This window comes from Pezoporus flaviventris, unplaced genomic scaffold (assembly GCF_033815535.1).
Source record: "Pezoporus flaviventris isolate CSIRO_AGI_PZ_B2104156 unplaced genomic scaffold, CSIRO_AGI_Pfla_v1 ptg000030l, whole genome shotgun sequence".
Lineage (NCBI taxonomy): Eukaryota > Metazoa > Chordata > Aves > Psittaciformes > Psittacidae > Pezoporus > Pezoporus flaviventris.
In genome coordinates, this window is record NW_026892578.1 from 4,062,064 (window position 1) to 4,083,947 (window position 21,884).

General features: G+C 40.8%; 1 protein-coding gene across 2 annotated transcripts in view; it reads left to right on the plus strand.

Moving 5' to 3' along the window:
- GABRG3 (gamma-aminobutyric acid type A receptor subunit gamma3) overlaps positions 1-21,884 on the plus strand; it is a 342,699-nt gene that overhangs the window by 164,545 nt on the left and 156,270 nt on the right. The window contains exons 4-5 of one of the 2 annotated variants that reach the window (XM_061459748.1): positions 6,082-6,302; positions 9,592-9,674. In XM_061459748.1, coding sequence (XP_061315732.1) covers positions 6,082-6,302; positions 9,592-9,674 — 304 coding nt within the window. The remainder of the gene's footprint in view (positions 1-6,081; positions 6,303-9,591; positions 9,675-21,884) is intronic. The other variant, XM_061459749.1, reaches the window with a different exon arrangement.

A 21,884-nucleotide genomic window follows, 5' to 3' on the forward strand; every position in this document is an offset into this window, starting at 1 on the left:
TCACAGGTACACATTACCTGCCAGAAATGAGGGTTTATCTTTTCAGATGATCAAACAAAATACAAATAAACTGATTTCATTTTACTGAAAAGCTATCAATAATTTAAAATTTCTTAAAAGTCCTGATGCTATGTAGTTAGAAATTCAGCTGAGTGCTTATATTTGTCAGGAGTCTTTGGAAAACATTCTCATATTCTAGTTTCACATTCTTGCTCTTTCAAATTCATAAAATTGTTTACCTTATTAAAAAAAAAAATCATTATATCATCAGGTCTGGACAGATTGTGGAATCATCAAGCATTTCCCATTTTGATGAAGATTTTAATTGTGGGGAATTTAACATACAGGAAGGTAGCTAGGATGACTAAGGCCTCCTGAGAATTAAACCTGGTGAGAAGGGTCAAGGACAGCAAAAAGAGCTTTTTCAAATACATGGCAGATAAAACTAACACCAGAGGCAATGTAGGCCCACTGATGAACGGGATGGGTGCCCTGGTGACAGAAGATACAGAGATGGCAGAGTTACTGAATGCCTTCTTTGTCTCTGTCTACTCTGCTGCAGGCAGTCCTGAAGAGCCCTGTACCCCTGAGACCTTAGATGAAGTCAGGTCGATGGAGCGGTTTGCCTTAGTCGATGAGGAATGGGTTAGAAACCAGTTGAGCAATCTGGACATCCATAAATCCATGGGTCCAGATGGGATGCACCCGCGGGTGCTGAGGGAACTGGCGGAAGTCATTGCTAGACCACTCTCCATTATCTTTACCAAGTCTTGGGAAACGGGAGAGGTGCCTGAGGACTGGAGGAAAGCAAATGTCACTCCAGTCTTCAAAAAGGGCAAGAAGGAGGACCCGGGTAACTATAGACCGGTCAGCCTCACCTCCATCCCTGGGAAAGTGATGGAACACCTTATCCTTGGTGCCATCTTAAGGCATATCAAGGATAAGAGGGTTATGAGGGGCAGTCAACATGGCTTCACCAAGGGGAAATCATGCTTGACCAATCTCTTAGCCTTTTATGAGGAAATAACACGGTGGATGGATGATGGCAGAGCGGTGGATGTGGTCTACCTTGACTTCAGCAAAGCATTTGACACAGTCTCCCCCAGCATCCTCACAGCTAAATTGAGGAAGTGTGGATTGGATGATCAGGTAGTGAGGTGGACTGTGAACTGGCTGAAGGAGAGAAGCCAGAGAGTTGTAGTCTATGGGGCGGAGTCTAGTTGGAGGCCTGTAACTAGTGGAGTGCCTCAAGAGTCAGTACTGGGACCAGTATTATTTAATATATTCATCAATGATTTAGATGAGGGAATTGAGTGTACTGTCAGCAAGTTTGCTGATGACACTAAGCTGGGAGGAGTGGCTGACACGCCAGAAGGCTGTACTGCCATCCAGCGAGACCTGGACAGGCTGGAGAGTTGGGCAGGGAATAACTTGATGAAATATAACAAGGGAAAGTGTAGAGTCCTGCATCTGGGCAGGAACAACCCCAGGTTCCAGTATGGGTTGGGGAACGACCTGTTAGCAGTGTAGGGGAGAGGGACCTGGGGATCCTAGTGGACGACAGGATGACCATGAGCCAACACTGTGCCCTTGTGGCCAAGAAGGCCAATGTCATCCTGGGGTGTATTAGAAGGGGGGTGGTTAGTAGGTCGAGAGAGGTCCTCCTTCCCCTCTGCTCTGCCCTGGTGAGACCGCATCTGGAATATTGTGTCCAGTTCTGGGCCCCTCAGTTCAAGAAGGACAGGGAGCTGCTGGAGAGAGTCCAGCACAGGGCAACTAAGATGATTAAGGGAGTGGAGCATCTCCCTTATGAGGAAAGCCTGAGGGAGCTGGGTCTCTATAGTTTAGAGAAGAGGAGACTGAGGGGTGACCTTATTAGTGTATATAAATATATAAAGGGGGAGTGTCACGAGGATGGAGCCAGGCTCTACTCAGTGGCAAACAATGATAGGACAAGGGGTAATGGGTACAAACTGGAACACAAGAGGTTCCACTTAAACTTGAGAAGAAACTTCTTCTCAGTGAGGGTGATGGAACACTGGAACAGGCTGCCCAGGGAGGTTGTGGAGTCTCCTTCCCTGGAGACATTCAAAACTCGCCTGGACACATTCCTGTGTAACATTATCTAGGTGTTCCTGCTCTGGCTGGGGGATTGGACTAGGTGATCTTTTGAGGTCCCTTCCAATCTCTAGCATACTGTGATATAGCATGCTTTATGAAATTACTTTCAAAGATAAGCATAATAAAACCATTTAAATTAAAAATAAATTATTATTTTGTCAGTCCCCTCAAGTTTATAACTGAATTTTGCATCAGAGAAATTTAATTTTTATTTCAGAAATATGCAGTGTACTAAAGGAAATAAGATTTCCCTAGGATTTCCTTTCATGTTAACGTGTAGACCTATTTTTCCCCTTAGGGTTGCCCCTTCTTCTCAAGGAGAATGTCTTTTCAGAACTGTGGCTGCTCAGTGCATCCAGGCATGGTGTGAATGTGTGGTATAAGAAGGAAGAATCTTGAGTCTGTTGTGGTAGCGTGGCAACTTAGGTGCATGTAAGACAAGAAAACTTAGTGACAGAACATTTTACTCTAGGTAACCTTGGCATCATTTCATGAAGACTACAGTTCCACATTTCTGCCGCTGGGAAGACATCTTATTGAAAATTTTTATTTCTTACAACATTTCTGGTGCAGTGGTAGAACAGAACATAAAGAATACTATTGGAGTTGTAGGATGTTGCTTTATCTGAGGCATCATTTCACTAAAACCTGATGTCGTGCTGGAACTCTCTTAGTACAACCATTATATTTCATAAAGATTTAAAATAGCAGGCATTAGCTAGCAAATTAAAAGCAGTTCTTTCTTATATTATGTTAACCCGTATATGAGACCAACGTAGAAACCTTTCTTCTGGCAGTTTCTTGTTGGATGCTGTGTGTTGGAGACCACTGTACCAGCTTTGTGCAAAGCAGCATATGGAAGCTGCTGCCTTCACTAGGAACTGAGTATCTGTTGTCAGTGAAGATAAAGGTAATTTTCCTGAAGTGTACACAGGCCTAGCTCCATTACCAGTGAAGAACTGAGTGCCAGTTTCAAAAGTGTCCCTTCCTAGTAGATTGAATATATGAATACCAATACCCTGTTAACTGCTTGGTTGAGACTGGAGAAGTTCCAAAGATTAATATAGTGGATGTGCTGATCTAACGCTCCCTTCTAAAAGGTTTAATAGAATAAAAATGAAGCAATTGGATTTTAGATATTCAATGGCATTTTTTACTGGGAAAATTTTGTTTTGTAGTTTGTACATTCTTTATATTGTAAATTAAATGAAAAAAATAGGTGTAAAGTGTTGAAAAAGTCAATGAAACAAATTTCAAATGACTTTGACTTTAATGAAAAAAAAGTTGCTTTGCTTTTGTAGATCTCAGTTTAAAAAAAGACATGCATTTGTTAATTAAATAACACAGAAGATCTGTGAACCATTTAATTCAACTTGAAATGTTTTTTATTAAGGTGAATGGAGTTACAGTGGCCCATTGCAGGGGTATTTTGAATAATGATCATTGCTGGCATGTTCTAGTTGCAGAAATAAGTAAAGGAGATGCAAAATGGGGGTTGGACAGTGGTATTAGCATGGCCCTGCTTCTGGGCTAATGTAACCTGTTTCTCACCCAGGGTAGTTTACTTGGATGGAAACCACAATGATACATACCAAATGGTGCTGGTGCCTACTTTACTCATATCTAGCTGCCCTATTTTCTCAAAACACATCCCTGGCAGCATTCAAGGCCAGGTTGGACGAAGCCTTGGGTGAGATGGTTTAGTGTGAGGTGTCCCTGCCCATGGCAGGGGGGTTGGAACTAGATGATCTTAAGGTCCTTTCCGACCCTAATGATTCTATGATTCTATGATTATGAGCTCAAGGGTTTGGTTTTGGTTTTTTTTTTTCTTTCCCTGAGTAAAAATCTTAAATATCCTAAATCCTAAATATGAAAAATGTGAAATATACTATAGGACAATTATGGCTGCTCCTAAATTTAGTCAGAATAAAGCATTCATATAAAATAATTTCAAATATGAATATCATGCAAAAACTTGCCTTGTAAAAAGACAGCACTGTCATTAGCCAGCTGTATACAAATGGTCTTTGATTCTATAAATACTGATTCTCACATGTGAGCTAAAAAAAAAAATCAACTCACTCAGTATTTGGAGGAACCCATAGACACGTCTGGCATATTTGTCTCTATAGAAGCTGAATGTGCCAAGCTCTTGTTACTGAACTTTCAAGGGCTAAAATGATACGGGCCTGATTGTAAGAAAAAAAAAAAATTAAAAAAAATCTGCACTCTACCATCTTAAATCTGGTGAATTAATGGTGTCTTTTGAACAAGAAGGGTGCCCTCTGTACATTATATTCTACCCTCTAAGGGCCTGGAGGTGTGCAATTTTCTGCTCATCAAGATGGAAAAAAAAGTCTCCAGATTTAAATCTGTCAGCTTCCCTAAGAAAATAATGCAGTGAAAAACAATAGTGAGATAGGCTGTGAAGAAAAATGGTCCTTAATACCTTTGGTGGCTAGGCTTTAATTCCTTAGGTGATCCTAAGTTATTTGGATACATGCTAGCACACTTATGCACCTATTGATCATTTGCCATCTAGAAATGAGAGGGCCAGAGTGTATTTTGGACTAGGATTACAGTGTGAGTGAATTAGGTTTCGTGGTATTATAATATCAGCTTTGGAAGGATAGCCTGCCAAAAATGTGATAGTGCAGGAGAACAAGATGGCTCTGAGCATAAACGCTGTCCTCAGTTCAGCACAGAAGCTCTTCTAACTATCTGTAAATACAGAAATATACAGTATTGTTTGTATAATAACAGTTCTTTTTACCCCTTCCTGTTTAAACCTAAAGAATAAAGACAAACAAAAAATGCAATAAAAGCAAGTTCAGAGTGACCAAAGGCAAAGACATATCAGACTTTCCACAAATTTTCCTTTGTTCAGATATACCAAGAGTGCATCTACCAGGGGAGCTAAGGAGATGTTTTCCTCTGAGTTATCCACAGTCCTTGCATTAGCCTGTGCTGCAGAGCATAGACTTTGTGACACATCAGCAAACACCTTCCTTGTCATTGATGTGGCCAGCCCTGTGATACTGGAAGGGTCCTTCATGACACAGTCAGAGGGCTATTTCCACAGGGTTCACAGGTAATGCAGTCTGGAAAGTGGAAGGAGAACACAAACAAATCAAACGTGAGCTTTTCCATGCTCTGCTGGCTGGAATTCACAATTCAAATACTGGGTTTTTACACAGTTTCTTCCAGTGGGTATTAAAAGCATAACAGCATGTTTGTATGTTTACCTGTATAATTTTGTCTGTCTATGTATATTTTAATTTCTGCATTTACACCTACTATGACTGCTTACCTACAGTAACACAACAGTAAGCATGGAGTGAAAGGATGAGATTCATGTAAATTATGATATTGGTCTATTCAGGGCAGTAAGCTAATGACCACCCAGCTCTTAGCATCTGGGGTACGTGAGGTGTCTGTAAAGAAGCATGAACATGTCTTTTAAATTCTGCTGTAGTGTGGCCTGAAAAAGAGTGGCTGAACAATTGGTAACAAACAGAACAATTAATTTATTGAACTTACACAACCTCCTCCCCAAAAGGCTCTGGGAATTTACCATTCTCCAGCTTATATGTGTTGCTCCTGTTCATCTTTTGCACCTCTTATATCAGTCTGCCCTACAACAAAGAAGTCTGTGCAAATTGTACCTTGTGGCTGTGACTTTTCTGAGATAATGGAAAAGAATGTGCAGGTGCAGAAATTGTTACAGCACAGGACCAAGGCAAGTGAGGTTTTTGGCCTGATTTCTAAAGTAGCTAGAGTAGGGAAAAAAGGGGAAAAAAGGTAAAAAAAAATAATATTTCCTCAGGGACTAAAAAAGAAAGCATAGATCCATTGGCCTGAAGGTATCCTGATGCTTTACACTCAGATAGACCTTATCAAACACCAAATAATAGTGGGAAATGTGGAACTGATTTCAATTTGTGTATGCTTTCATTGCAGGAATATCAAATTGATATATTTTTTGCCCAGACGTGGACAGATAGCCGTCTTCGCTTCAATAGCACCATGAAAATACTGACTCTGAACAGCAACATGGTTGGCTTGATTTGGATCCCAGACACAATATTTCGAAACTCAAAGACGGCAGAGGCTCACTGGATCACCACCCCCAACCAACTCCTCCGCATATGGAATGATGGCAAGATCTTGTACACTCTCAGGTGAGCACTCCATGAGTTGCAGTGATGAAAACTTCTCTTATCTCTACTGTGGTAGTAGTAAATTTCAGTGGTATCTTTGTTCTCCTCTGCTGTGTTCTTCGTGATGCTTACCTGACCATGCTTGACAAGTATGAAATATTCAGACGTAAGTACTGCTGAGTTTAAAAAAACCAAACTTGTGTCTTTCTAAAAAAGAAATTTTGAGAAATAGGTCTGTCTAAATTGTAGAAGTTCACCTTTCTGGTGCCTATAATAAAATCAAGAGCATGTAGTCCCATAAAACCTGTCAGAAACCTTTCTGATCAGACTTAGATGCAGGGTTGAATAAAATATTTCCAGATTCATGCTAATGCCATTACTTGATTCTTCAAATAAGTCACACCGAAAGATATTCTGTAATACCTCATTGGATGGTGAATTGCTTGAGGAAAGGCTTTTAGAGTTTTTCTATCTTTGTCATACCATCGACTCTGTGGTATTAGAAATACTGTATACGTTTGCATAAAAAAGTCTGTGGAAATCAAAATATGTGTTTACTTATGGAAGAGATGAATTGCTCAGAAGGGAGTTTTGCCATAAGCCATATTCTACACAGCAAGCTGTTTCAGAAACGTCCCTTTTATACTACATTCTCTCCAGTGATTGTGTTCAGCCCTTTCGGTGCAAAAGCATATTCTGATCATGATTGCAATTGCACTCAGGCTTCAATAGGAAGTCTTTGGCAAACAATAAGAAAGGAATTAAATAGCTAGATAAGCTACTGATATTTTTAGTTCCCTTCTGTTCTTAGTCTTGCTCCAGTGTAAAAAGCTCTTGCTTATTTCAGTAGCCTTTAGATAAAGCTTCAGGGTTAGGATGTCAACTCCAATACCCTCTTGGTTGGATTGGGGTTTTTATTTTTTGTTTTGATGTTTTTTTTTGTTTGGTTGGGGTATCTTTTGTGTTTAATTGTTTGGTTTTTTTTTTCTATTACGTCCTATTGCAGTATTTCACAGCAAGTTAGGTGTCTACCTAATAGGAGTTAGACTTACTTAGCTGTCACTAAAGAGACTATTTGTTGAATGGACTGCAAAATTCTTCTAAAACAGCTAAAAAAGGGGCAATACCTGACCCAGTGGATTGTGTGAATAAGGATTTTTAATTTGTGAAAGAAGTTTTCAGTCCTTTTTGTCCACTCAGGTCAGCCTTCTTTTTACATAGGAGGAGCTGTTCGAATAGCTAAGGTTGGAAAGGACCTTAAGATCATCTAGTTCCAACACCTCTGCCGTGGGCAGGGACACCTCACACTAAACCATGTCACCCAAGGCTTCGTCCAACCTGGCCTTCAGCACTGCCAGGGATGGAGCATTCACAACCTCCCTGGGCAACGCATTCCAGTGCCTCACCACCCTTACAGTAAAGAACATCCTCCTTACTTATCCAATCTAAACTTCCCCTGTTTAAGTTTTAACCCGTTACCCCTTGTCCTACCACTACAGTCCCTAATGAAGAGTCCCTCCCCAGCATCCCTATAGGCCCCCTTCAGATGCTGGAAGGCTGCTATGAGGTCTCCACACAGCCTTCTCTTCTCCAGGCTGAACAGCCCCAACTTCCTCAGCCTGTCTTCATACGGGAGGTGCTCCAGGCCCCTGATCATCCTCGTGGCCCTTCTCTGGACTTGTTCCAACAGTTCCATGTCCTTTTTATGCTGAGGACACCAGAACTGCACACAATACTCCAGGTGAGGTCTCATGAGAGCAGAGTAGAGGGGCAGGATCACCTCCTTTGACCTGCTGGTCACACTCCTTTTGATGCAGCCCAGGATAAGGTTGGCTTTCTGGGCTGTGAGCGCACACTGCCGGCTCATGTTCAGATTCTTATCAACCAAAACCAGGAGGCCCTTCTCCTCAGGGCTGCTCTGAATCTCTTCTCTGCCCAACCTGTAGCTGTGCCTGGGATTGCCCCAACCCAGGTGTAGGACCTTGCACTTGGCATGGTTAAGCTTCATAAGGTTGGTGTCGGCCCATCATTCAAGTGTGTCAGGGTCCCTCTGGATGGCATTCCTTTCTCCAGCATATCAACAGAACCACACAGCTTGGTGTCATTGGCAAACTTGCTGAGGGTGCACTCAATCCCACTGTCCATGTCAACGACAGATGTTGAACAAGACCGGTCCAACACCGATCCCTGAGGGACACCACTCGTTACTGGTCTCCAGCTGGACATTGAGCCATTGACCACGACCCTTTGTGTGCAGCCATCCAGTCAGTTCTTTATCCCCCGAGTGGTCCATCCATCAAATTGATGTGTCTCCAATTTAGAGACAAGGATGTCATGCAGGACAGCGTCAAATGCTTTGCACAAGTCCAGGTAGATGACGTCAACTGCTCTGTCCATCCATTCTGTAGCCCCATCATAGAAGGCCACCAAATTGGTCAGGCAGGATTTCCCCTTAGTGAAGCCATTCTGGCTGTCACCAACCACCTTGTTGTTTTTCATGTGCCTTAGCATGCCTTCCAGGAGAATCTGCTCCAAGATTTTGCCAGGCAGAGAGGTAAGACTGAGTGGTCTGTAGTTCCCTGGGTCAACCATTTCTCCCTTGTTGAAAAGGGGGTTATATTTCCCTTTTCCCAGTCGTCGGGAACTTCACCTGACTGCCATGATTTTTCAAATATGATGGACGTTTAAGAATGATCATTGTTCATTGATATCACTTTGTAATTCAGAAACAATTTATCTGACTTAATTGCCAGAATTAGTATGGCGAGAGATACCTACTGTATGCCCTGGTATAGTCATGTGTTTATTAGAGTTTTGTGTTCAGGAGAAAGTTTACAAGGTTCAACCACCCTCCATGCCTTTCCATCCCCTTCCTTGCCTGTTTTAGGGTGTGAAAGAATTTTAAATTCACACTCTAAGGAAATGTGGAGAATGTTCCTCATAAGATTCCTTATGAGGTTTCGGTTTTGTGGAATTGCATTCCGTATTTCCTGTTATTTTTGTAAACAATATTTGTTTTCATCCCATATCCTTCAATGATGAATTATCTATAGAAAAACATAGACACAGATTTCTGGGTATCAAGAAATTCTTAATGATGTGTCTGAAATTGTTTGTGATTTTAGATAATTATTATTGTTTTGGATAAGACCTATGTGGCCAATGAACAATCTCCAAATCAAGTCCTTTCCTTTTCGGACTTAACTTATGGATGTCAGAATTCTCTTGCATGATACCTAAGGTTCCCTGCCTCGTCCCCTGACCGTTCATTGTGCTGCTGTATAGTAATAGATTATTAGTTTCTCCATAGGCTTACCATCAATGCTGAGTGCCAGCTGCAGCTTCACAATTTCCCAATGGATGAACACTCTTGCCCTCTGATATTCTCTAGCTGTAAGTACTGCTTTGATGCCTTATTGTTGTAATTGACTAGTATTCAGAAGCATGAATTTAATTCTGATTTCTGTCGGGTTGTTCAACCGTTCCGCAACAGGTATATGAAGTTTAGGTTTGCTTAAATATTCAGGAAATTTTTGTTTTCCTCTCTAGCAATCCTGGTGGATGGACTTCAGCCATGAAACATGAAGTCTTCTGTAGATTTACTTTGTTATTTTTACCAGAACCAGCCTTTTTAGTTCATACTATAGTCAAACTTTCAGCAGGAGCAGATATTCATACTAATCTTTGCTATGGTAACCTATAAAATCATGTGTCATGCAAATGAGAATAGAAATTGCCATTTTCTATGGGAGGCGCACAATTTGGGGACATGACTAGCAGTCTCTGAACATATGAGTTTACAGCAAGTAACATGGTAATGCCTCTCAGTTCCCTAATAAAATAAATGGTGTAACTACTGTGAATCTCATTTTCCTTTTATTCCTCAGCTTTTCTAGTAGTCCCAATGTTGTATATAGTGTTGTTGGTACATTTAAAACCTACCTCATAGGCAAAACAAATACATTGGTGAAATGAATGCAGAACGAAAGAGAAGTTAATAGTAAGGTCCAATATTACTGTGAGAAGTTATCTTCATGTTGATTCATTTAAAAAAGCTTGAGAGCTATTTGCTAGTCCGTATACCTGCAGAGTTTCGTAATTCAGAGCCACAAAACCACATTTTACCAACATTTGTAAAAGAGTATCCACTAAAGATACTTATTTTGATAAACTCCAAGACTGTGTTCTTGGACGATTTGTGTTCTCCAAAAGTGAACAGTAAATGTATTGTTCTTTCTATTTAGAAAATAGCATTTTCTCCATCATCTCTTAAAAAATGATTGAATAATAACACTATTTAATGCCTTTATAACAGATACGCTGTTGTGATAGTAGGGTATTAATTTCCATTCATGATATACAAGCAGTGATCCTCATTCAGAAACTCGATTTAAACTTCAGCTAATCCAGTGTGTATTCTTCTTTTTCCCCAGGAAAATGTTTTTAAAAATTCTGCCAATGTAAACATCTCGCTTTCCCCCCAAACATCATTACCACACTGCCATTTTTTAACATCTGTGCATATGAGTGAGCCTAGGCAAAAATACACAGTGGTGGATTTAATTCAGATGTGTGCAATATATGCATACTCTGAACAAGACATAACTGAACAAGAGGCAGATAGCTCCTGAATGACCTTTCCTACTAATGAACTCTTGTCACTGAACTGTATGCCCCTCAGCTGTTTTTAGTTAGTGCATAATGCTTCTCTTACCTTGTGGCAATCTGCTGTTGTTTTGTTGAGGTACTGGGAAAGGAGTGTGTGATATTAAAAATGAAATCCCAGTCCAGAGATACTAATTAAACCTACCACACAAATTTAATAGGTCCTGCACTAGCAATATCTGAAAATCGTGAACTTTAATCTAAACAGGAAAGTTGCTTCAAACCTTGCATTCCCTGGTAGCTAGACGGTTGCAGAATGAAAGTAAGTCAAGCTGTGTGTTTTTTATTTAAAGAGAGAGGATATCAGTGGGAACTTCAGAAGGCTGTGCTGCATGGCAAAGTTTCAAATACATCTTGATTTGCAGAGATTCCTCATAATTTAGATCTGCTAGCTCAGAGCCCTCCTGCTCTTGAAAATACACATGTATTGCCATCATACATGTACTAACATTTATGGAGATAACACAGGATGAAGAAGAAGCTGAATATGTCACAGTTTCTATGTGTGCTCTATGTAGTCTCTTTTCAGATGGAAAACCCCATGGAGAAATGTTAAATTATATTGTATAGTTTTATCAGCCTTTGTAGTCATGTTGATAACAAGGATTTATTTCTTTAGGTCCAAATGGAATTGTGTTCTTCTCTTCAACACATTTAGCACTACTATTATCATAATAGCAGGACATTCTCTGTGTGATTTGTTTGTTTCAGAACGCGGTTGTATTTTAGTGGTGTGCACATTCATAGCAGTCTCTAGATACATGCCACTCAGCGGGACTTATGACTGAATGAATGCCTGAATGATTTATTACTGCCCTCTATGACAAGTTTCTGAGGGAACAAGCTGATTACAGATTCCAAGATGTATGTCTTTGAATAAGATAAAAATGGTTGTAGAATTCACAGCACAGCTTCACTTCCCTCGGCATCCCTTTTGCTTGTTCCCTGGCATGCAGACAAATCTTCACAGTTTCCACTGCAGGCAAGCACAAAAAAGCACAAGTTTAGAAGAATATTCCCTGCAGCTCTACACACATATGAAGAAGGTTAATATTTGAAATTTCTTACTTTTTATATAAATTTTCCTTGATATTACAGAAATGTGAAACTAATCTTAAATAATTTTATTTTCCTCTAGTGTTAGCTAATTCACACCCTAACCCTGTTGTTGCTTTGGGGACAGTTGACATTCCTTTGGTGAGAATATTGAGCTCTACTGGGTCTGGTTGCCAGGATAAATATGGGAAAACCAGCATCTTACACACAAGAGACCATCTCAGTGTGCTAACAGTAATTACTAAAACCTACCTACCACTTCCTGCTGAAAATCTTGCTCAAGAATGGTTCCTGGAGTTCCGTAGTCTCTTTTATAGGAATTAGAAAGTATTGAAATAATTTGAAAGCTCTTCACTCTCTCTCTGTAAGTTTTGTATGTGCTTCAGGTGGTGAGATGAATCATCTGGCATATTAGTGCACGTTGCAGGTGTGTGTCTTTCATTGTCATTCTTGCGTAGATGTGCACTTAGCACGCTGCTTATGTGAAAAGCTGAGCCCAATGGCATAATGCAGGGCTGCTATACAATGTGGCAGCTCTTTCCCCATCCGTGTACCAGATTGATTTGGTCATTCACATGTGACAAACAGTATTCCTTAATAAAGAGATGCTATAACACAGGCATCAATGCCAACACATGGTATGAATGTGTGTGTTTCCCAATGAATGTGAAGAATCAGTGCTGCAAATTGACCCCAGTGTAGCAACCTTTGATATGCTATATCAATTTGATGCGCTTTGTCAAATATGATATCATATTTTCTTTATATAGTTTTAAAGTACTATATATTACTGCATAAACATATTCTGTCAGTGAGATTCTTTCTTTGGGTGAATTTATCCTTCTTAGCCAATGGAGGCTGCTTTGCTACTTTTGGCACTCAGGTAGCATATTAAGCTGTCTTGGTTATCTCTATTCAGCAGTGATTTGAGAATTGTGGAAATAATTTCAGGTTCTGCCATAAAGTTTAGTTTATTGAGGTCGCTAAGATTCGCATAAACATCAGAAAGGAAGAAGAGGTATTCTGTGTGAAGGACAATGTCAGCACAAGTATAAACAAATAAGAAACAGGAAGCAAAAGGCAGGCTGGAAATGAGAAATTAAACATATTAAATGTGGAACTCCCACCATAGGATAATGTGGGTGCTAAAATTCTACAGGGATTCAAAAGTGTTTTGGGAAAACATTGAAAGAAAAATGCATTGGGAGCTATTAAGGATAGTGACATCCTGCTGTACTAATGGCCACTTTTTTAAATTTTTTTTTAATTTTTTTTTTTATTCTGAGGGAGTAAGGGCATTTCACACTTAATAGTAGGCAAAACTGGCCACATGCCTAAGCTACTTGAAGAAATTCTTTTCCATTAGTCCTGACAGGATTCCAGCTGACCTACGTGGTTGGTTTTCCTTTCCTGTGTCAGACACTGTAAGACTGTTGAATGTTCTAGATTTTCTTAATTTAAGAGGACTAGGCACACTGCAGAATAACTTGATCATGTTTGTACCCACACCTCTGCAACAATTGTTACGGTGTTAATTTTTTCAGCCCAGCACAAATTTTCATTTCCTCTCCCCTTCCACGTGCTCAAGATTAACGTAAATTCATGACACTCCTCCAGGCAACAGCATATGACAGTCATATAAAAATGCAACAGGCAAACACATTATACCTTGTTTAGAGCATCTGGTCAACTAACATTTTAATTATGTACAAGGAACTTTAAGGTGGAAATCAGTGCTGGCTACATACCTAAGGCCTGAAACAATCTCTATGGCCATGCTTCAGGGTTTAGCAAATGCAGCAATATTAAGCTACAGTGCAAGACATCAGAATAAAAATAATTACTGAATTGATTAATGGGTTTTCATTCCTTTATTTTTCTTGCTGCTGTCCTGATCAAGCTCCAGGCGCTGTTGTTCATTTTAAAAAACACCTTAGATTTAGGCAATAGAAATTATGACATTTTTTGTAGCCAATTACTTACATTTTCCCCAGTGAGAAGTGTCCTGAGCTGGCCATTACTGGAGCATTGCTGTAAGGCAGGAAAAAGCGATCACGTCTGGAAGCACTAAAATATACACCTGAAGTTTCATTAACAGTTTTCAGTGTTTTCAGTTCAGTTTAAAATAGGGGAAAGCAAAATTTCCAGCTATTGATGGTCCAGTTTGCTCAGTCAGGTCTTTAAACACTTGCTTGTAGCCTTCTAAAAGTTCAAGGGTTTGTGTTTTTCTAAGTGATGTACAAAAGCATGCAAACTATTGCAGAAAAAAGTAAGGAAATGTGAAATGCATTTGGAAGAAATTCATCCGATCTAACATAGTGCTTGAAAGAAACAGATCCTGCCTTTCTAAATATAAACTCAGTTCAATCAAATGTTCCTCCTTTGAACATGAAACCTCTTATGGATATGCAATCAGTACTTTGAGCCTCATATCATTAATTTTCTAACAGAACTAGCTGTCATCGCAAGTTTTAATATGTTTCTCCTAGCCTAGAAAAGTAAATGCTGGTTTTGTGGAATGAGCTGTGCTTTGTTTTATCTCATGAATCTCATCAGCAGAATCATTAATAAAGTCTGAGGGCAGAATTTTATTCCTGATGAAGAGCAGGCCAGAAGGAAAACAGCTTAATGTTCATATCTCAAAAGGAGTTTCATTAAAGATGCTGGCAAGGCATTGCAATGTGTAGAAAGAGCTTTAATCCTCATCTGAACTTCCCATCTGTGCTCCCTGTAATGGGTTGAACCAGATCATGGGGAATAAATGGAATTCTTGGTTCAGGTTTTGTGACAAACATATTTTAGCTGTTGTAGCTTTTCCTATTCTAGGAAGTAGAAATTAAGGTACCAGGTTGCATTCTTCCTTCTCTTCAGAAGGCTGTCTTTTCCAGATAATAGTCAATATACAGACATTGCAACAAGGATAAAAGAATTACCATTACAGAAAAGTTGGCATCTGAAAGTTTCTTCCTAATGGCGGTATTTAACATATGACTTGTCTCTCATATGGCAATTCATGAATACAATACGTGAAAGATATCTGTGATAAATCCCTCCTCCCCTTCATCTGCTAATCCCTCTCATACACAGACATTTCCATATCTTCTTATTTCTGTTGCCCTCTTTTAGACTTCACTGTTTTAATTACACATTTTTAAGAGTACCTTGTGTTGTGTGCAAAGCAGTATTCATAGACAAGTGGATCATTACAAAGATTTTTGAGGAATACATAATTCTGTAGGGATCTTTGCTTTTGTTAACCTATAAACGTTAAAGTTCTGTCGTGGTTTAAACCCAGTCAGGTAACTCGTTCACTCACTCCCCCCCTTCTTTCCCTCCCCCTGCTCCCGGAGGGACGGAGAGGAGAATCGAAAAGAATGCAACTCCCACGGGTTGAGATAAGAACAGTTTAGTAACTAAGGTATAACACAAATCACTACTGCTACCACCAATGGTAATAATGATAAAGGAAATAACAAGGGAAGAGAATACAACACCTCAGCACCAGCAGACCGATAACTTGCCCCCCCCCTCAGCCCGACCAAGCACCGACCGATACCTCCTCCAACCCTGCAGTCTCCCAGCCCTTCCAGCTCACTCCCAGTTACATCCTGGGCATGACGTGCTGTGGTATGGAATACCTCTTTGGTCAGTTTGGGTCAGGTGTCCTGTCTCTGCTTCCTCCTGGCTTCCCCTCCTCCCTGGCAGAGCATGAGGCTCACAAAGTCCTTGGCCAAACCAAAACATCGCTATCAGCTCTGTTCCCGAGCTGAAAGTCAAAACACTGCACTGCACCAGCTACCAAGAAGGAGAAACATGACTGCTACTGCTGAACCCATGACAAGTTCCTAAGCAATTTTTTCCTGAGGTACCCACAATGACATCTAGACATAGTGAATTTGGAATATATTATAATCTTACATGAGTGATTTCCTTTCTTCATTGCAATAGCTATTCTGGGTGGAATCTGCTACTGCTTTGCTCAGTTGTTAACTCTCCCTATAATCACAGAATCAACTAGGTTTGAAGAGACCTAAGTCCAGCCATTACCCCAGGACTGCCAAGTCCTCCACTAAATCATGTCATTAAGGGCCTCATCTATGCCGGTTTTGAACACTTCTAAGGAGAGTGATTCTACCGCTTCCCTGGGAAGCCTGTTGCAATGCCTGATCATTGCCTTTGTGAAGAAATTTTTCCTGACACCCAATCTGAACCTCTCCTGGTGCAGCTTGAGACTATTATCTCTTGTCCTATCAGTTATTACTCGAGAAAAGGAACCAGACACCTCCACTCTACAACCTCCTCTCAGGAAGTTGTAGAGAGTAAATTTTAGGTTTACCTGATATTCCTTGCACGTTTCTTTTTTAAAAACATAAATAATATATTATTTGTTTGAGAATCAAATGTTTATCCAATTCCTTGACTACTTGTAGAACACAAAATGGTTTGGGTTGGAAGGGACCTTACAGATCTTCTAGTTCCAACTCTCCAGCTATGGGCAGGGACACCTTTCACTAGACCAGGTTGTTCCAAGCCGCATCCAAACTGGCCTTGAACACTGCCAGGGATGGGGCAGCCACATCTTCTCTGGACAACCTGTGCCAGTGTCTCACCACCCTCATAGCACAGAATTTTTCCCTGATTTCTAATCAAAATTTCCCCTCTGCCAGTTTAAAGCCATTCCCCTGTGTCCTACCACTACATGCCCTTGTAAAAGTCCCTCTCCAGCTTTCTTGTTGGTCCCATTTAGGTACTGAAATGCTGCTAGAAGGTCTCCCTGGAGCTTTCACTTCTCCAGGCTGAACAACCCCAGCTCTCTCAGCCTGTCTTGGCAGGAGAGGTGCTACAGCCCACTGATCATCTTTATGGCCCACCTCTGGACTTGTTTGTGGAGGTACACATGACTCTTGTGTTGGGGTCCCACAGCTGAATGCAGTACTGCAGGTGGGGTCTCACAAGAGCAGAGGGACAGGACCACCTCCTTTGACCTGCTGGCCATGCTAATTTTGATGCAGCCCAGCATATGGTTGTCTTTCTGGGCTGCAGGCACACACTGCTGGGTCACTACTGGCTAACTCACTGCCTTTGCTGTGTGTGACTCTGATGCACTGATAGGGTCCACAACTCATTGAAGTTGTAAAGTAGGTATGCTTTTATTCGGCGCTGAGGCGCATGGGGGATAGCTCCTCCAAAGGCATGCGCACTTCATTGTCGTTTCTCCTTTACATTTATCCTCTAAAGTTATACATATGCATGAGGTTGCACAACACGCCTATACATATTCATGTCCTATTCCCACTTTGTATTATAATGAGCTAAGAAGTCCTTTGTGCCTGCGCAGTGCCTCCTAGTGGTCGTGGGCAAAGGTATCAAGATGAAGTAAATGAGTCTTCCTCAAGCCTGAACTTCTCACTGTTAGTCGTTACATATGCTTCCTGGAGGCTTGGTCATTGTCCAAAACACAGAGACAATTTCAGCCGGCCTAGGCATCAAAGGACGGGAATAAAGTCATGGTCCCTACCTCTTAACAATAGACTCTTCCTTAAATCTTGTTCTAGCATATACAGCGAGTATGATAAGCATGAACGAGTAGTAACATTGTTAAGCAAGCAGCTTGATCTACCCCCTTGTACATTGCAAGTACGATAAGCATGAGCAAGCAGTAACACTTAAGCAAGCAGTTTGACCTACCCCCCCCATACATCGGTTAACCCTTTGCATCAACTCAACAAATTTCTTGATACATAAGAGATGATGCATTAAGTATCTTTTATATTTTTATGACTCTATTTTATAGCCAAGCAAAGACTCATAAAAATTTTAGATGTTAGTTTGCTTTGGAAGTTCTGCAAAATTTTATCTGATTGCTCCAATAGCATTGTTCTGGTTTTGGCTGGGATAGACTTAATTTTTTTCCCAGTAGCTGTTACAGGGCTGTGTTTTGGCTTTAGTTTGAGAGCAGTGCTGATAACACACCAGTGTTCTAGTTGTTGCTAAATAGCATTTACCCTGATCAAGGACTTTTCAGTCTCATACTGTGCCACTGAGGAGGAGCGCAAGAAGCCAAGAGGGAGCAGAGTCAGGACACCTAACCCAAACTAGCCAAAGGGTCATTCCATATGACAGCATGTTGTTTCCAGTACGTAAACTGTGGGGAGTTACCCAGAAGGAACTGATCACTGCTCGGGTCAGGCTGGGTATCAGTCAGTGGGTGGTGAAAAATTGTATTGTGGATCACTTGTGTTTATTGTTTTGTTTTCCTTTCCCCTTTAAGATTTATATTCTCTCCCCTTGTAATTTCCCTTATTATTAGTATTACTAGTAGTAGTAGTAGTAGTTGTATGTACTTTAGTTATTAAACTGTTCTTATCTCAACCCATGGGCTTTATTGTCTTTCAGTTCTTCTCCCCATCCTGCCCAGGGAGCAGGGAAGGGTGGTGGGGGTAAGCAAGAAGCTGTGTGGCACTGTTATCAGCTGGATTTAAACCATGACAAGTATGTACTAAATATCTATGAAACTGGTGAAATTAATCAATTAATCTATGGTATAAGTACATTCACTGTAAAGTTACACTTTATATACCTAATTTATGGTAGATTCATGCCAATCTAGTACATATCATAATATTACTGTGGCACAAATTTTTCTGTTAGTCTTCTGTCTCATTGCTCGAGGTATACCAGAGAAAACTTTCTAAACATTTACAGCTATATGGTTCGATGCTTGATCCAAATGTACACAGTATGTTGTGATATAAGAGTAATAGACTTAACCTGATATTAGATCTGATAGTCAGCAATACACAAATTCTTGCAAAAAACAGTGAAACTTCCTGAGAAAGCAGTGAAACTTCCTGAGGTTGAAGGTTGTCCATTGCCCCTCTGATGATCAGGGAGGGTTGATGGCAGTGAGTAATTCAACTATTATCCCTTGCTTTTCTGTTTCTCACAAAGAGCTAAGTTTTTGGCCTAGTAGCAGACCAAATGTCTCCTTTTATAGTGACTCTTGAGATTTTTCTCCATGAGATTGAAGGCTGGAGAGGCAGCAGCTGCTGTTACTTCCAGCAAAAATGAGACCCTAGAGTAAAATTAAAGCAAGTGCTAATTAGTGAAGCCTAAAATGCTTAACTCATGACATCTTGCATCCAGCAAACTCTTCCTGAGACTTTCTGGATTGATGGTAGGCTATTCCAGGAGCCTGGCATCTACCCCAGTTTTGTAGCTGTCTTCCAGGGTTCCTTGGTGTCTCCATTTACACTGCATAGTTGCATTGGGAAGATGGAGGGCCCATGTCATGGCACAAACTCTCCAGGCAATCTGCTACGGAGCCAAAGAAGAGCTTTTATTCCAGGATACAGAGATTAACACAGGTGACTGTATATCAGGGATAGGGCTCCTCAGCTTTTACTTATGTTTAAACAAGGAGACTGGAAGTCCCAAAATTCCCAAGTGCAGTCTAGCTTCTCATAACAGCCAGTTATATTTTCCTAAATTTTAAGTTTAGAAAAAGTTTAAAAGTTAAAAAAATAAATAAAATAAAAACCACCACGAACAACCAAACAATTTTAGAGAAGGCAAAACCTGACTGCGAGGCTATTTTTTTGTTTTCTTTTTTTTTCCAGGAATACATGTAGCTAAGAATATAAGTAGCAAGAATATATGTAGCTTATGGTGTCAGGAGAAAATAAGAATGCTGAAGTAAGGCAGGTGGCTGACTGCATGTCTGACAGCTGAATATATCAGCAAAAGGCCCTGGAGTCTCTGCCATGTGACAAGCATTGTTAGATCCCATGTTTTCATCACCAATCTCATGATATTCAGTGGTTACTTGAAGCCAAATCCCATTTAAGCATGTTATCATGAGCCAATGTGAGTATTCTTTTTTTTTTAAACACATTTGTCAGTGCGACACAAATGCATGTCAGGCATCAAGAAAATGGCTTTCTCCCTCCAACGTAGAGTAACACCTATTATATACTACCTATTAATTTAATTGCTTGCTTAGGTATGTGATAAATGGTTTGCAAATGAATCTGATCTTTATGGAGAGGCTGGTCCATTACTTGTAAACTCCCAGCAGCCCTATGTTTGTAACTTCTGACAAAGAGCTCATATTTGTGATATACTGAGTATCAGGAGACATTCACACTCTTTTGTATATTTTTTAACACAAGAAGGAATGTTTTGGTGATCTGTAACAGCTGCATCATAAGACGATATAGTCATGTTTTACCAACCACCTTATAGCCATCAATGACTGGAATGCAGCTATTGATGGCTGTAAGCTGTTCAGAAGCAACAGGGGTTGCCCTCTACTTCAAAAACTGGATAGCATGTGAAGAGCTGTCTCTGAAGAATAGCCACAAGCATGTTGAAAGCTTATGATTAAGAGTTAGAGACCAAAGCAACAAAGGGAACCTTTTGGTTGTGTCTACTACAAGCTGCCTGATCAAGGGGGGCCGAGCCTGTAGACAAAGCCTGCTTACTCCATCTACAGGAGGCATCCCGCTCACAGGCTCTTATCCTAATAGGGGACTTCATGCGCAACAACATCTGCTGGCAAAGTAGAATTGGAAGTTATAGGAAATCCAGGAAACCCCTGGGATGCATTGAGGATAACTTCTTAAGCCAGGTAATCGACAGCCCTACCAGAGTAGATGCAATACTGGACTTGATGGTCATCAGTGTTAACTCTAGAGCTAACTTGTGATGTCAAGACTGGAGGCAGCCTGAGCTGTAGTGATCATGCACTAGTGGAGTTTGCAGTCCTAAGGGATATGGGTTAGGTGAAGAGTAAAGTCAGGACCTAAAATTTAGGAAAGCAAAATTCCAGATCTTCAAGTTAATCAGTAGGATCCCCCGGGATACAGGCCTCAGTGATAACGGAGCAGAACAGAGCTGGCGGATCTTTAAGGATGCTTTCCATAGGGAGCAAGAGCTGTCAATCCCGAAGTATAAGAAATCGAGTAGGGAAGGGAAGAGGCTGGCATGGCTGAGTTGAGACCTGCTGGTCGAACTAAAGGGCAAGAAAGAAATGCACCGGCAGTGGAAGCAGAGACAGGTATCCTGGGAAGAACATAGGGGTGCTGCCTGGTTGTGTAGGGATGGGCTCAGGAAGGCCAAGCACAGATGGAGTTGAACTCACCAGGGGTTGCAAAGAAAAACAAGAAGGGCTTCTATGGGTATCTCCCTAAATTGGAGATATATGGATTTGGTGGGTGGACTATCTGGTGGATGAGGAGTTGGTTTGTTGGTCGCATCCAGAGGGTAGTGGTCAACAGCTCAGTGTCCAGTTGGAGACTGGTGACAAGTGATGTCTCTCAGGAATCCATGTCGGGACCTGTACTGTTTAGCGATAATCAATAATGAGGTTAGTAGAAGTCAGCAAAAGTTTACTTGTAACAGACTCAAAAAACAGGAAAAAATATTAAGTCCTCAACTAATTAGAATTGTCTTGCCTATTTTATTTACCTTTAGCACAGACTGAAAAACAAGGCAGCCTGGAAACATGAAACATTGCAATGAGAAAAGCCCCTCCCTTTTCTCATTTCTGCTTCTGCATAATGAACGGAAAACCAGAAATGTATCCGTCGTTCCCACAGAATGAGAAGGGGATGGAAGTACGGCATTTGTGTAGCCTTGACTGTTGCTTTGCTAATAGTGCAGAAGGACAGTCAGGAATATGCCTTCTGTATCCGTTCCTGTTAGAGGGATGTTGCTGAGGTCTGCCTGGCTGGATCCCTGTCAATGAAGGGCAGGTCTGTCTCCTTAAAAGGAGACTGTGTAATGGGCATGCTGTAGCACAGATAATAAAATTTCAATCCTTTTTCCTGGTTGGGTATCATGTATGTCTGTCAAAACGGAGTATGCTGGGATTGCGTCTCT